Here is a 16,873-nt window from a genome sequence, read left to right as displayed (position 1 = left end):
TTGAAAAAGGTGAAAGGAGACAATTATTGCTACTTCTCTACATGAACTTGATGTTTCACATACACAGATTATTTGCTCCTCCTGCTTACGTCTGCTTCTGTGCTTTCTGCCTTGAGTGCCCCCACTCTCAACCCCATCCTTCATTTCCAACTGGACACATCCATTAAAACTCCTTTGAAACTGCAGCTCCTAAACGAATTCTTTCCTAATGCCCCACAACTGGATTTTTAAAAACAGAAATGAAAACAATGCAGATAATTAAAACAAGGAAAGGCTTTCTGAGGAAGTGAAATGAAAGCTGAAATCAGAATGACAAAAGGAGTTGGCCAAGTGAAAATCAACAAGATGAGCCTAAGATCGGCAGAGGGAACAAAAACACTGCGATACTAACTGCACTGACCAGTCATGTGGAAGGAACAAAGACCAGTCTAGCTAAAGCATGTGAGGTGGCATGAGAAGAGCCACTGACCGGATTATGGAGGTGCTCCTAAACCAGAAGCAGCAGGGATTTGTCCTCTGAGAGTGATAGAAAATCACTTAACTGTTTTAATCAAGAAGATGAAATGCTCTGATTCCCTCTGGTCCTCCCATGGAGAATGGATTGTAGTTGAGGCAGGAGAGGAAGCAGGAAGAGGAGGAGAGCCTCTGCCATAACCCAGGCAGGCAATGGCGGTGGCTGGATACAGGGTGGAAATAGTGCAGGTGAGGACTTACTGATGGATGTGGAATATATTCCCGAAGCCAAACTGACAGGGCTTGCTGGTGGATGAGGTGGAGAGTCATGCCTCTAAACGAGGTGGGAAGGTTTTATATGGAAACAGTTATCTTTGTGTTTTTCCCTTTTTAAATTGTTATTTATTTATGTATTTATGTATTTATTTTATTTCAGAGAGAGAGAGAGACAGAACACAAGCAGGGCGGGCTGCAGAGGGAGAGAGAGAAGCAGGCTCCCCACTGAGCAGGAATCTGGACACAGGCCTGATCCCAGCATCCTAAGACCACAACTTGAGACAAAGACAGACGCCCAACTGACTGAGCCACCCAGGTATCCCTGTGTTTTTTTTCTTTTTGATAGTAGGTAAAAAGAGTTCTATTTTGGCCATGTTCATTTTCAGTAATATACGAGATATCCAAATGGAAATGCCACACAGCTAGTTTGGAAATACGACTCTGAGGAAATATGACTCTGAAAATCCAAGGAGAATTAAGAGCTAGAATGATAGATTTAGGGATTATGACATATGGGTTTTATTAATAGCCATGAGACAGGATAGGAACAGACAGCTAAAAGGTGTAGTTAGAGAAGACAGGGGTCCAGAACACAGCCTGGGAATAACCCAACATCTAGGGACTGAGCAAAAAGGAGGCTGCAAGGAGCAGGCAACTGAATGAGAGAAAACCAGGAAAATACAGTGTTCCAGAAGCCAAGGGAAGAAAAGCATTTCAAAAAGAATGGGCTAACTGACCTCACTGAATGGTGCTAAGAGGACAAGAAATGTAAGAAAAACACCGATTTCAGTAACCTGAGAGGCAAGGTGACTTTGGCCATGCCTGCCTGAGCCTGACTACAGTGGTTGGGAAGAGAACGTGAAGAAGGTAGAGATGGTGACTGTAGAAAAGACTTTCAAAACGTTTCTGAAAAGAGGAGCAAAGTAATGAAGCATAGCAGTGGAGAAGAGGCAAAGGGAACATTGCTGTATTTTTAAAGAGAGGAGGTATTAGTGTGTTTGATTAATCATAAACCCACTAGTCCTAAACCTGGCTAGATAGAAACATACTGACGGGAAGTATCAACAGGGCCAGGAGAAAGGAACAAGGTAGGAATGAAGGTGGAAAGTAGCAGAACCCAAGTCTGTGAAGGGTGGTATATGATGGGATCCGCAGACAGGATGACCTCTGATCAGAGCTATCTTATCTCATCTTGTACTGTGCTCCAGAACACAATGAGTTTTAATATCAGTTTTCAAACATAAAATCTTCGGTATATCCACATAAATTGACAAACCCACCTAGGAGGAAATAACCAAAAGACTTACCAAAATTTTATCCTGTTTTGATCTCACAGATGCTCCAAACCACTGGTGAGACTTAAACTCCAAAGGATCATCCTTAGCAAAATCTCTATTGCCTAAGAAAAATATTGTGAAGGGTGAGAAACAAAATATATATTCTTAGTAAAACAGTTTATTTCAATCCGGCCAGGTGTACAAACAGTGTGCCTTTCATTAATCAAATTCCACATCAGCTTTTATCTCACGTACTTTATGAATGTCCAAAACTTTCAACTAATCAAAAACCGAAACACAGGATGACTGTAAGTGTCTCAGGGTTGCTATTAACCCATATTAACTATTACAGTGTAGATGTGAAAAAGTAATAGTAAAGTTTCCCAACTGTTAATTATCAGATAATTAACTATTAAACAAATACTTATAGTCACCTACTGTATTCGCCCAAATTCTGCAATATAAAGATATTTATGAAAACAAAAGTCTACTGCCGGGATGCCTGCATGGGTGGCTCAGTCAGTTAAATGACTGCCTTCAGGTCAAGTCATGATCCCAGGGTCCTGGTATCAAGTCCCACATATGGCTCCTTGCTCAACGGTGAGCCTGCTTCTCCCTCTGCCTGCTGCTCCCCCTGCTTGTGTGTGCGCTCTCTCTCTCTCTCTCTCTGACAAATAAAATCTTTAAGAAAAAAAAAGGCTCCTTTATAAAACACCAGTAGCAAAAGACTAAAGTAAAAGACTGAGACAGAGCAAATGACATTATAACACAGGAGTTAGAACCAGAAGACATGACTCGGCTGGTGGAAAAAGGAATTAAATTTGACACATGCAAATATTTACTTTCAGTTTACATTATTGAGAGAATTATTTCCAATGTACCAGCCACTCATGTAAAGCACTTTTTAAAAAGAAAGAAAAGAAAAAAGAAACAGAAAAGAGAAGAGAAGAGAATGGAAGAGAAGAAAGGGGAGGGGAGGGGAAGGGAGAGGAGAAGCTTTTTGTTTTGGGGGGTTTTTTTTGAATTTCTAAAATGACCATTTATTTCACAGAAGTCTTGGCACAATGAGGCTGGGGTAAGCATGGTTTTAGTGACTGTTCTTGGCTGCCCCTTTTGCTGCAGCAATCAGTGGAGTGAGGCCAGAGAGGGGCTTGGCAATCTTCAGGAACCGATGCTGCAGCAGGTCTTTGGCTAAACCTCTTTTCTCCGCATCCACCTCAGGACAGCGGTTCAGAACATCCCTGGGGTCCCACTGGTGGCAATGAGGTACAAGGCTCTCAGAGGATTTTCACTGACGTATGGGGGCTCCCCTTCAATCATTTCAATGGCCATGATTCCCAGGGACCAGATGTCAACCTTAGGTCCATAGGCCTTCCGGTGTCACAACCTCTGCTGCCCTCCGGTATGGAGTTCTCACCATGGTGCTCCGTTTGCTCTGCTCTGGGGTGATCTGGGCACAGAACCCAAAATCGGTTAGCTTGACAGAGAAGAGAGGAGAGGCAAGGAGAGGATCCTTTCCACTGAAAAGCTGTTAAATTGTTCAAGAAGAAAATTATGGAAACATCCATAAAGTACTTAGGGAAAGAGAAACTATTTTTTTCTTTTTTTTTGAGAGAGAGAGAGAATAATTATTTTTAAAGTCTAGTCTGTTCTTCTTAAAATCTATTTATATTAATCATTCTTTATAAGCATTCATTCCAAGGGGCACCTGGGTGGCACAGTGGGTTGAGTGTCTGACTCTTGGCTTCGGCTTAGGTCATGATCTCAGGGTCCTGAAAAGGAGCCCTGCATCAGATTCCGAGCTCAGCCTGGAGTCGGCTTGAGATTCTCTCACTCACCCCTCTGTCCCCATCCCCACTCACATGAGAACTCTCTCAATATAAAATAAATAAATAAATCTGAAATACTTACATGTGTATATATATTTTTACATGTATTACATGTAATTTACATGTATTACAAGAAATTTACATGTATATATACATGTAAATTATATATACATATATAAATTATATATACACATATATACATGTAAATTTCTTTTTTTTTTAAGATTTTATTTATTTATTTGATAGAGAGCACAAGTAGGCAGAGAGCCAGGCACAAGGAGAAGCAGACTCCCCGCTGAGCAGGGAGACCAATGTGGGACTCGATCCCAGAACCAAGAGATCGTGACCTGGGCCAAAGGCAGATGCTTAACTGACTGAGCCACCCAGGCAACCCTCTTTTCCATTATTTTCAAAAAAATTTTCTTTAATATGTCAAGCTCCAAAGGCCTCTATCTGTAGTCTAAATATAGCTATTCTTTGTCAGTGGTCACATGCGTGGCTCAGTGGGTTAAAGCCTCTGCCTTGGGCTCAGGTCATGATCCCAGGATCCTGGGATCGAGCCCCGCATCGGGCTCTCTGCTCAGCAGGGAGCTTGCTTCCTCCTCTCTCTCTGCCTGCCTCTCTGCCTACTTGTGATCTCTGTCAAATAAATAAATAAAATATTAAAAAATTTTAAAAAACCAAATATACATTTTTAGAAGTAGAAGGAAGTAGAAATGGAACTTATTTATTATATGCCTTTCACCATGAAAACCAAGGTTTCCCAGCAGTGGTTGGCTTGACTCTGAAGCCTATGTTCACCTTGCCATCACCACTGGGAACAATGCATACCAATGACCCATAGATCACTAATCCATCTGTCCACCGACTCCCTTATATTTCCCATCCTTCTACAGTTAGGTTAAAGCCACATAGCTAGTGGTTGCCAATAAGATGAGTAGAAGTGGCAGATGTCACTTCCAGTTCAAGTAAGTTAAAAGTGAGTATGAGCTCACTAATCCTCAAAGAAATGCAAATAAAAACCACAGTAAGATAATATCTCACACCAGCTAGGATGGAAATTATCCAAAAACAACAAAACAAAACAAAAAACAAAAGCTAACAAGTGTTAGTGAGAACGTGGAGAAGAGGGAACCCCTATACATTACAAGTGGAAATGTAAAATGATACAGCCATTATGGAAAACAGTATGGAAGCTACTCAAGAAATTAAATATGGAACTGTTGTATGATCCAGGAATCCAACTTCTAAGTATAAAGGAAATGAAATCACTATCCTCAAAGGGGTGTCTGTATTCCCATGTTCACCGCAGCATTACTCGTAACAGCCAAGACATAAAAGCAACCTAAATACCTACCAATAGGTAAAAAAGACAGGATACAATAGAACGCTTTTTAGCCACAAAAAAGAATATCCTGCCAGTTGAGACAACACTGACAGATCTAGAGAATATTATGCTAAGTGAAATACGTCAGACACAGACAAATACTTCATTATATCACTTATAAGTGGAATCTAAAATAATCAACTCACTAAAAAGCAAATAAAACCAAAAAAAGCAGATATGAAATCTACATTTCCTCTTTCCCATCCACTAGGCTAGAACAGATGGTAAAATCACATAATAAAAGCAGCTTTGGCCCAAGCTCTGAAATGGTTAAGAGCAGCCGAATGACCCACACTAGAGGATGATATGAACAAGAAAGAGTCTTTTTTATTTTTTAAGTGAAATTCGGGGTTTTGTTTGGAAATAAAGCATGACTGATTCCAAAAGGGCCTGCTGAACAATTACAAACAAGTTTAGCCTCTGGACAAAATGGGATTTAACTGATAATTTTCAATTATTTAAACAATAAAATTTATGGTTACAATTTACTTAACAGGATTTTTTTTTTATTCCACTGCAAGCTAACTGTTCTCTTACTGTGCTACAGACTTTCTATTCTATTCCTAACTACAAAGGAGATGAAGGCATTTACCTCTCACATTAATGAAGGAGGAGAAATATAGCAGGACTGTGAAACAGCTGGTGCTTGGATTCACTGCCACTCATTGTCCCCTGAGACCACAAATAAACTCAGGTAATCGTAGCCCAAGGGAACTGAGCTAATGAGCTAAGAATGCACGTGAACAAAAAGTGCAACATTCTCAGAATTGCTACTTCTCCCTTCTGCTTTCATTTAAAACAAAGCCTTTTCAGCAAGACCCTAAAGACGTCCAAGAAGAAACAAAGCTTTTTTTTCAGTAGAAGAAAACTTTGCCTGTACCACATCAGAAAGACTCAAATTAAGGCTCCATACATTTCTTCATAAGCTCTATAACTGCCAGTTTCAAAAACAAAATGATGCAGAACCAGTATCACTATATTCTTTGTTGGGGAAGGAGGATGTCTATCTTTTATGTTTTTTTTAATTGAAATTTAATTAACATATAAAGTATTATTAGTTTCAAAGTAAAGTTCAGTAGAGGTCATCAGTCTTTTTTTTTTTTTTTTTTGAAGATTTTATTTATCTGACAGAGCACAAGAAGACTGAGCAGCAGGCAGAGGTAGAGGGGAAGGGAGAAGCAGGCTCACCGCTGAACAAGGAGCCTGATGCAGGGCCCGATCCCAGTACCCTGGGATCATGACCTGAGCAAAAGGCAGAGGCTTAACCAACTAAGCCACCCAGGGGCCCTGTCAAGAGTCCCAGGGCTCATCACATCACATGCCCTCCTTAATGTCCATCACCCAGTTACCCTATCCCTCCACCATCTCTGCTCCAGCAACCCTCAGTTTATTTCCTATGATTTAGAGTCTCTTAGGGTTTATCTCCCTCTCTGATTTCATCATTTTATTTTTTCCTCTCTTCCCCTATGATCTTCTGTTTTGTTTCTTAAATTCCACATATGAGGAAGATAATATAATGTCTTCCTCTGATTGACTTATTTCACTTTCATAATACCATCTAGTTCCACCCACGTCATTGCAAATGGCAAGATTTTGGTTTTTTGATGCCTAAGTAATATTCCACTGTATACATATACCACATCTTCTTTATCCATGCATCTGTCCCCCGGCATCAGGGCTCTTTCCATAGTCTGGTTATTGTGGATGCTGCTGTTATGAACATTGGGGTGCAGGTGCCCCTTCAGATCATTACATTTGTATGTTTGGGGTAGATACCTGGTAGTACAATTGCTGGGTCATAAGGTAGCTCTATTTTCAACTTTTTGAGGAACCTCTATGCTATTTTCCAGAGTGGCTTGCATTCCCACCAACAGTGCAAGAGGGTTCCCCTCTCTCCGCATCCTCGCCAGCATCTGTCACTTCTTGACTTGTTAATTTTAGCCATTCTGACTGGTGTGAGGTGATATCTCATTGTGGTTTTGATTTGTATTTCCCTGATGCTGAGTGATGTGGAGCACTTTTTCATGTGTTGGTTGGCCATTAGGATATCTTTGTTGGAGAAATGTCTGTTCATGTCTTGAGTCTGGTAAGTTCTTTATAGATTTTGGATACTAGCCCTTTATCTGATAAGACATTTGCAAATACCATCTCCCATCTGTCAGTTGTCTTTTGGTTTTGTCAACTGTTTCCTTTGCTGTGCAAAAGCTTTTTATTTTGATAAAGTCCCAATAGTTGTTTTTGCCTTTGTTTCCCTTGCCACTGGAGCCATGTCTAGCAAGAAGTTGCTACCGCTGAGGTAACACAGGTTGCTGCTGGTGATCTCCTCCAGGATTTTGATGGATTCCTATCTCACATTGAGGTTATTCATCAATATTGAGTCTATTTTTGTGTATCTTGTAAGGAAATGGTCCAGCTTCATTCTTCTGCGTGTGGCTGTCCAATCTTCCCAACACCATTTGTTGAAGAGACTGTCTTTTTCTGTTGGATATTTTTCCCCTCTTTGTCAAAGATTAGTTGACCATAGAGTTGAGGGTCCATTTCTGGTTCTCTATTCTGTTCCACTGATCCAGGTGTCTGTTTTTGTGCCAGTACCTTACCGTCTTGATGATTACACCTTTGTAATAGAGCTTGAAGTCCAGAATTATGATGTCACCAAGCTTTTTCTTTTTCAACGTTCCTTTGGCTATTTGGGATCTTTTCCAGTTCCAAACAAATTTTAGCATTTTTTGTTCAAGATCCATGAAAAAAACTAATGGTACTTTAAAAGGGATTGGATTGAATGTATACATTGCACTAGGCAGCATAGACATTTTAACAATATTTATTCTTCCAATCCATGAGCATAGAACATTTTTCTAATTCTTTGTGTCACCCTCAATTTCTTTCATGAGTGTTTTATAATTTTCAGTTACTATCCATAGCCTCTTTGGGTAGGTTTATTCCTAGATATCTTTTGCTTTTTGGTGCAACTGTAAATGGGATCAACTCCTTAAATTCTCTTTCTTCTGGCTCATTGTTAGCATATAGAAATGCAACTGACTTCTGTACAATAATTTTTATATCCTGCCACTTTGCTGAATTCCTGAATGAGTTCTAGCAGTTTTGGGGTGGAGTCTTTCAAATTTTCCACATAAAGTATCAAGTCATCTGCAAGGAGTAACAGTTTGACTTGTCTTTGCCAATTCAAATGCCTTTTGTTTCAGGAGTCTAATTGCTGAGGCTATGACTTCCGGTATTATGTTGAACAACAGTGGTGAGAGTGGACATCCCTTCCATGTTCCAGTCCTTAGGGGAAAAACTGTCAGTTTTTTCCCACTGAGAATGATATTCACTGTGGGCTTTCCATATATGGTTTTATGATACTGCAGTATGTTCCCTCTATCCCTACACTTAAGTTTTAATCAAGAAAGGATGCTTTAGGGGTGCCTGGGTGGCTCAGTCGGTTAAGCAGTGCCTTCAGCTCAGGTCATGATCTCAGTGTCTGGGGATCAAGTCCTGCATCAGGCTCCATGCTTGGCAGGGAGTCTGCTTCTCCTTCTCCCTCTGCCTGCTGATCTGCCTATTTGTGCTCTCTGTCAAATAAATAAAATCTTTTTTAAAAATTTAAATAAAGAAAGGACACTTTACTTTGTCAAATGCTTTTTCTGCATCTACTGAGGATATCATATGGTTCTTGTTCTTTCTTTTATTAATGTAGTGTATCACATTGACTGATTTGAGGATGTTGAACCAACACTGCAGCCCAGCAATAAACCCCACTTGGTCATGGTGAATAATCCTTTTAATGTACAGTTGGATCCTACTGGCTAGTATCTTGGTGAGAACTTTGGCATCCACGTTCATTAAAGATATTGGTCTGTAATTTTCTTTTTTGCTGGGGTCTGGTTTAAGGATCAAGGTAATGCTAGCCTCAGAGTTTGGAAGTTTTCCTTCCATTTCTATTTTTTGAAACAGCTTCAGAAGAATAGGTATTAATTCTTCTTTAAATGTTTGGTAGAATCCCCCTAGTAAGCCATCTGGTCGTGGACTCTTGCTTGTCAGGAGATTTTTTTTATTACTGCTTCAATTCCTTCCCAATTATGTGTTTATTCAGGTTTTCTATTTATTCCTGTTTCAGTTTTAATAGTTTAAATGTTTCTGGAAATGCATCCATGTCTTCCAGATTGCTTAATTTGTTGGCATATAGCTGCTCATTATATGATCTTATAATTCTTTTATTTCTTCGTGTTAGTTGTGATCTCTCCTCCTCCATTCAAGATTTTATCAGGGTCCTTTATCTTTTCATTTTGTTAATTCTGGCCAGGGGGTTATCAGTCTTATTTATTCTTTTTTTTTTTTTTTTAAGATTTTATTTATTTATTTGGCAGACAGAGATCACAAGTAGGCAGAGAGGCAGGCAGAGAGAGAGACAGGAAGGGAAGCAGGCTCCCTGCTGAGCAGAGAGCCCGATGCGGGGCTTGATCCCAGGACCCTGGGATCATGACCTGAGCTGAAGGCAGAGGCTTTAACCCACTGAGCCACGCAGGCGTCCCAGTCTTATTTATTCTTTCAAAGAACCAGCTCCTAGTTTTGTTGATCTGTTCTACTATTCTTTGGTTTCTATTTCATTGATTTTTTTCTCTAGCCTTTATTAATTCTCTTCTTCTGCTGGGTTTAGGCTTAATGTGCTGCTCTTTCTCCAGCTCCTTTAGGTGTAAGGTTAGGTTGTATATTTGAGACCTTTCTTGTTTCTTGAGAAAGGCTTGTACTACTATATACTTGCCTCTTAGGACTGCTTTTGCAGCATCCCAAAGATTTTGAACTGTTGTGTTTCATTTTGAACAGTTATGTTTTCATTTTCATTTCTTTCCATTTTTTTATAATTCCATAATTTTTTAAATTCTTCTTTAATTTCCTGGTTGACCCATTCATTTTTAATAGGATGCTCTTTAGCCTCCATGTATTTGAGTTCTTTCCAACTTTCCTCTTGTGAATGAGTTCAAGTTTCAAAGCACTGTGGTTTGAAAATACACAGGGAATGACCCCAATCTTTTGGTGCCAGTTGTGACCCATATTCTGGAGAATGTTCTACATGCACTCAAGGAGAATGTGTATTCTGTTGCTTTAGGATGGAATGCTCTGAATATATCTGTGAAGTCCACCAGGTCCAGTGAGCCAAGCAACGCCCGTTTCCTTTTTGATCTTCTGTTTAGATGATTTGTCCACTGCAATGAGTGGGGTATTAAAGTACCCTACTATTGGGGCACCCGGTGGCTCAGTGGGTTAAAGCCTCTGCCTTCAGCTCAAGTCATGATCCCAGAGTCCTGGGATCGAGCCCCGCTTCAGGCTCTCTCTGCTCAGCAGGGAGCTTGCTTCCCTCTCTCTCTCTGCCTGCCTCTCTGCCTACTTGTGATCTCTATCTGTCAAATAAATAAAATGTTTTTAAAAAATTTAAAAAAAAAAGATTTTTTTTAAAGTCCCCTACTATTATTGTAATAGTATCAATGTGTTTCTCTGATTTTGTTATTAATTGGTTTATATAATTGGCTGCTCCCATGTTAGGGGCATCAATATTTATAATTCTTAGATCCTCTTGTTGGATAGACCCTTTAATTATAATATAGTGGTTTTTCCTCATCTCTTATTACAATTTTGGTTTAAAATCTAATTTGTCTGATATAAGGATTGCTACCCTAGCTTTCTCTTGATGTCCATTAGCATGATAAATGTTCTACACGCCCTCATTATCATTCTGGAGGTGCTTTGGGTCTAAAATGCATCTCTTGCAGACAGCATATGGATATGTCTTGCTTATTTATTCAATATGATACCCTGTGTCTTTTGATTGGGGCATTTAGCCCATCTACCAGAGTAACTACTGACAGATACAAATTTAGTGCCACTGTATTCCCTGTAAAGTCACTGTTTCTGGTCTATGTTACTTTGGGCTCTCTCTTCACTTAGAGGATCCCCTTTAATATTTCTTGCAGGCATGGTTTAGTGATCACAAATTCTTTTCTTGTTTAAGATGTTATTTATTTGACAGAGAGAGATCACAAGTAGGCGAGAGGCACGTGGGGTGGAGGCGGGGGGAGCAGGCTCCCTGCTGAGCAGAGAGCCCAATGCAGGACTCAATTCCAGGACTCTGAGATCATGACCTGAGCCCAAAGCAGAGGCTTAACCCAATGAGCCACCCAGGCACCCATCACAAATTCTTTTAACTGCTATTTGTCCTGGAAGCTTTTTCTCTCTCCTATTCTGAATGACATCCTGGCTGGATAAAGTATTCTTGGCTGCATCTTTTTCTCATTAAGCACCCTGAATATATCATGCCAGTCCCTTCTGGCCTGCCAGGTCTCTGTGCATAGGTCAGCTGCCAATCTAATGTTTCTACCATTTTAGGTTAAGGTAAAGGTTGTCCTGAGCTGCTTTCAGGATTTTCTCTTTGTCTCTGAGATTTACAAGCTTCACTATTATAAGTCAAGGTGTTGAACTATTTTTATTGATTTTTGAGGGTGACTCTCTGTGCCTCCTGGACTTGAATGCCTGTTTCCTTCCCCAGATTAGACAGGTTCTCAGGTAGAATTTGCTCCCAAATACCTTCTGCCCCTCTCTACCCCTCTTCGTCTGGGATCCCAATTATTCTAATATTGTTTCACATTATGGTATTACTTACCTCTCAAATTTTCTCCTCATGATCCAGTAACTGTCTATCTCTCTTTTTCTTAGCTCCTTTACTCCCCATCATTTTGTCTTCTATGTCACTAATTCTCTTTTCTGCCTCATTTATCCTAGTAGAGTTAGAGCCTCCACTTTTTATTGCATCTCAGTAGCCTTTTTATTTAAACTTGATTAGATTTTAGTTATTTCTCCAGAAAGGGATTCTCTGGTGTTTTCTATGCTTTTTTCTTTTTCTTTCTTTTTTTTTTTTTTTACTATACCTAATTTCTTTTTTTTTTTTTTTTTTTTAGTTTTTTTATTTTTTATAAACATATATTTTTATCCCCAGAGGTACAGGTCTGTGAATCGCCAGGTTTACACACTTTACAGCACTCACCAAAGCACATACCCTCCCCAATGTCCATAACCCCACCCCCCTTCTCCCAACCCCCCTCCCCCCAGCAACCCTCAGTTTGTTTTGTGAGATTAAGAGTCACTTATGGTTTGTCTCCCTACTAATCCCATCTTGTTTCATTGATTCTTCTCCTACCCACTTAAGCCCCCATGTTGCCTCACCACTTCCTCATATCAGGGAGATCATATGATAGTTGTCTTTCTCTGACTGACTTATTTCGCTGAGCATGAAACGCTCTAGTTCCATCCATGTTGTCGCAAATGGCAAGATTTCATTTCTTTTGATGGCTGCATAGTATTCCATTGTGTATATATACCACATCTTCTTGATCCATTCATCTGTTGATGGACATCTAGGTTCTTTCCATAGTTTGGCTATTGTGGACATTGCTGCTATAAACATTCGGGTGCACGTGCCTCTTTGGATCACTACGTTTGAATCTTTAGGGTAAATACCCAGTAGTGCAATTGCTGGGTCATAGGGCAGTTCTATTTTCAACATTTTGAGGAACCTCCATTCTGTTTTCCAGAGTGGTTACACCAGCTTGCATTCCCACCAACAGTGTAGGAGGGTTCCCCTTTCTCCACATCCTCGCCAGCATCTGTCATTTCCTGACTTGTTGAGTTTAACCATTCTGACTGGTGTGAGGTGATATCTCATTGTGGTTTTGATTTGTATTTCCCTGATGCCGAGTGATATGGAGCACTTTTTCATGTGTCTGTTGGCCATTTGGATGTCTTCTTTGCAGAAATGTCTGTTCATGTCCTCTGCCCATTTCTTCATTGGATTATTTGTTCTTTGGGTGTTGAGTGTGCTAAGTTCTTTATAGATTTTGGACACTAGTCCTTTATCTGATATGTCGTTTGCAATTATCTTCTCCCATTCTGTCAGTTGTCTTTTGATTTTGTTAACTGTTTCCTTTGCTGTGCAAAAGCTTTTGATCTTGATGAAATCCCAATAGTTCATTTTTGCCCTTGTTTCCCTTGCCTTTGGCGATGTTCCTAGGAAGATGTTGCTGCGGCTGAGGTCGAAGAGGTTGCTGCCTGTGTTCTCCTCAAGGATTTTGATGGATTCCTTTCTCACATTGAGGTCCTTCATCCATTTTGAGTCTATTTTCGTGTGTGGTGTAAGGAAATGGTCCAATTTCATTTTTCTGCATGTGGCTGTCCAATTTTCCCAACACCATTTATTGAAGAGGCTGTCTTTTTTCCATTGGACATTCTTTTCTGCTTTGTCGAAGATTAGTTGACCATAGAGTTGAGGGTCTATTTCTGGGCTCTCTATTCTGTTCCATTAATCTATGTGTCTGTTTTTGTGCCAATACCATGCTGTCTTGATGATAACAGCTTTGTAATAGAGCTTGAAGTCCGGAATTGTGATGCCACCAACTTTGGTTTTCTTTTTCAATATTCCTTTGGCTATTCGAGGTCTTTTCTGGTTCCATATAAATTTTAGGATTATTTGTTCCATTTCTTTGAAAAAGATGGATGGTATTTTGATAGGAATTGCATTGAATGTGTAGATTGCTTTAGGTAGCACAGACATTTTCACAATATTTATTCTTCCAATCCAGGAGCATGGAACATTTTTCCATTTCTATGCTTTTTTCAAGCCCAGCTAATATCTTTATAATTGGTATTCTGAACTCTAGGTCTGACATCTTACTTATACCCACACCGATTAGGTCCCTGGCAGGCAGTACTCTCGTTCTCTTTTTTTGAGGTGGGTTTTCCTTCTTGTCATTCTGTCTAGAGGAGAACAGGTGAACAGAAGAACAAAGTACTAAAATGGAAATATCAGCCCCCAGAAAAATATACACTAGACAAATCAAAAGAGACCTAAAAAACAAACAAAAAAATTTTTATTAAAAAGAGAGAATATAATCCAATTGGTGAACAAAACAGAGGAACACACTGGATCCTGTGTGTATTTTGGTCTGTTTGTTAAAAGAAAGTGCATCTCAAAACTGCAAAGAAAGAGAAACTTATATAAATAAAAAAATAAAATTAAATACAATGAATGAATAGAATGTAAGTGTAAAAATGAAAATTTAAGATTTTTTTAAAAAAAGAGTTGATAATATAAGAAATTGGTATAAAAAGGATAGTGGAAAAAATTAATTGAAAAACTACAGAATTTGGGGGGGAAAAAAAGCATAAATTCTATATACTATTTTCCCCTAGTGTTGGATGGAGTTTTGCAGTTCTCTCTGATCAGAAACTTGGTTTTAGCTGGATGTTCTTGCTGATCTTCTGGGGGAGGGGCCTGTTGCACTGAATTCTCAAGTGTCTTTGCCCTAGGCAGAACTGTACTGTCTTTGCCAGTGGGCCAGGCTAAGTATGTTGCTCCTGATTGCTCTATGTGGCTTTTGTTCCTTTAGAGGATGAGGATGACCATGAGAATAGGGGCCTCCCAATCTCCAGTCCCAGAGCTGAAAGTCCCACTCTTCAGTGCACCCTCAGAGAAAAGTTGGCAATCACTCTGGTCTCCCTGGTCTCCAACTGCATGGCGCTCAACCAGCCTATGACCCCATTTCAAGTCTCCAAACCCTGCAAATTCCTGCAGCATGTACTTGCACAGCTCCTCCGAGGGAAGGGATGGAGGTCTCACTGAGGTTCTGCCCCTTGCTGTGCCCCAAATGAGCCGTGGTTCCAGGTCATGGCAACCTGGAGCTGAGAGCCATCCTGGGGTAACTGATCATAGCCGGCCTCCTACTCTGATGCCTGGAAACTCCGCCACACTCAGGCACACATGATCTTCCTGTGACCCCAGGGATCCCGAGACCACACTGTTCCACCTAGGATTCTGCCCCATTTTGCCACCTCAATGGAGCAGACTTTTACTGATTTTGCCCTCCACTGCTATATTACTTTCTGGTGCTGGCCTAAGAAGTCTCCACCCCCCTGCAGTTTATCTTCTCATATATCACCTCGGATTCAGTTCTCTGCACCTCCTACCTTACAGAAAGTGGTTGCTTTTCTGTTTGTAGAATTGCACCTATTCTTTTTTAGACCTCTGGTTGAGTTCACAGGTATTCAGAATGATCTGACAACTATCCAGCTGAATTCCTGGGACCAGACAAAACTAAGGTCTCCTATTCCTCTGTCATCTTGGGCTATCCAAAATCACTATATTCTTGCCAATACAATTATTCCTGCCTACAAGACCTGATCCAGATTCTTCAAAAATGTCAATGTCCAGAAAAACAAAATAGTAACAGAGATTCAAGAAAGAAGAATGAAATACAGTAACCCAATGAATGATATGATCTTTGAATCTTGTGTCTAAAATTCTTTTAAAAGTTACAAAGAACTTTGTTAGGATAATTGTGGAAATTTAAATATGGACTATACAGTACATAACCGTACTATAATAATAACACATTACCAGGCTGTGATAATAGTGTTCTGATTATGTAAGGAAGATCCTAGTTTTTAGAAGATACATGCTCTGATGTTTAGGGGAAAAATGTTACCATATCTGCAGGAATGGTTGAATGCAGATGAAGTATATATTGCTCACTATATTACAGTTTCAAATTTTATGTAAGTTTAAAAATATTAACAGCATAGCAACCAAAAAGTACACACTATATGTATTATAAGGCCCCAATAGGATATCTTCTATTTCTTTTTATTTGAACTCTTTATTGTATTTATTCTGATTATAAAACATCACAAAACAAATTAAGACATAAAGCCACATGTACGAACGCATCTAATTTCCACAATCCCCCATAAAGAAATGACCTCTGCTAATATTTTAGTGTCTATCCTAATGACTTGTTTCAGAATACCTGCATATCCTTTTATCTGTAGAATATATATTTTAAACCAATATTTACAAAACATTCAAGTTATTATTATATATAAATGTACATACCTTCCCTCCCTTAACAATACATTAAAAAGGTTGACCTACAACACTATTTTCATTGTTATGTAGTACATCGCTATATAGTCATAAAGTAGTTTATTTAACCAATTCTTACCTCCCTCAGTTTCACTTAAGCATATTTCTATTTTGATTTAAGAGACATACACATTCCCTTGGGCACCTATGTGGCTCAGTCAGTTAAGCATCTGACTTTGGCTAGGTCATGATCCCAGGATCCTGGGGATCAAGTCCCATGTCAGGTTCCCTGCTCAGCAGGGAGTCCACTTCACCCTCTCCCTCTGCCCTCCCCCCACTTATGCTCTCTGCTCTCCCTTGTGCTCTTTCAAATGAATAAATAAAATCTTAAAAAAAAAAAAAAAAGAAACATACACATTTCCTCACATTCTTATCTACTTTCTCTTCCAATATACATAAGAAGCACAGCATAAGCACGGTTGGGGTTTGAGATGGACTAAATGAAAAATTAACACAATAAACCCTTCAGAAAATGGTGTGTAATATATAATATTATTATAATGGAGAAATTTTTTTCAAGGTTCCAGGATACACTTATTTTTACAAGTAAGAGTTGCCTTACCCTCAGGCCCCAGCTCCAGAAACAAGTCATGTACATTCTTACCTGCAATTCCCTGTTCAATTCCCACCTGCTTTTGCAATCATGGGCTTCTAACCTGGAAAACCTTATTCCTTTCCATTCTTG

General features: G+C 39.6%; 1 protein-coding gene across 1 annotated transcript in view; it reads right to left on the bottom strand.

Moving 5' to 3' along the window:
- The window catches only part of ITGAV (integrin subunit alpha V), a 102,819-nt gene that overhangs the window by 55,437 nt on the left and 30,509 nt on the right, over positions 1-16,873 (bottom strand). The window contains exon 3 of the mRNA XM_044242501.1: positions 2,037-2,128. Within this exon, the coding sequence (XP_044098436.1) occupies positions 2,037-2,128 (92 nt within the window). The remainder of the gene's footprint in view (positions 1-2,036; positions 2,129-16,873) is intronic.

This window comes from Neovison vison, chromosome 3 (assembly GCF_020171115.1).
Source record: "Neovison vison isolate M4711 chromosome 3, ASM_NN_V1, whole genome shotgun sequence".
NCBI classification, from domain to species: domain Eukaryota; kingdom Metazoa; phylum Chordata; class Mammalia; order Carnivora; family Mustelidae; genus Neogale; species Neogale vison.
This window is presented reverse-complemented; position numbering and strand designations above follow the sequence as displayed.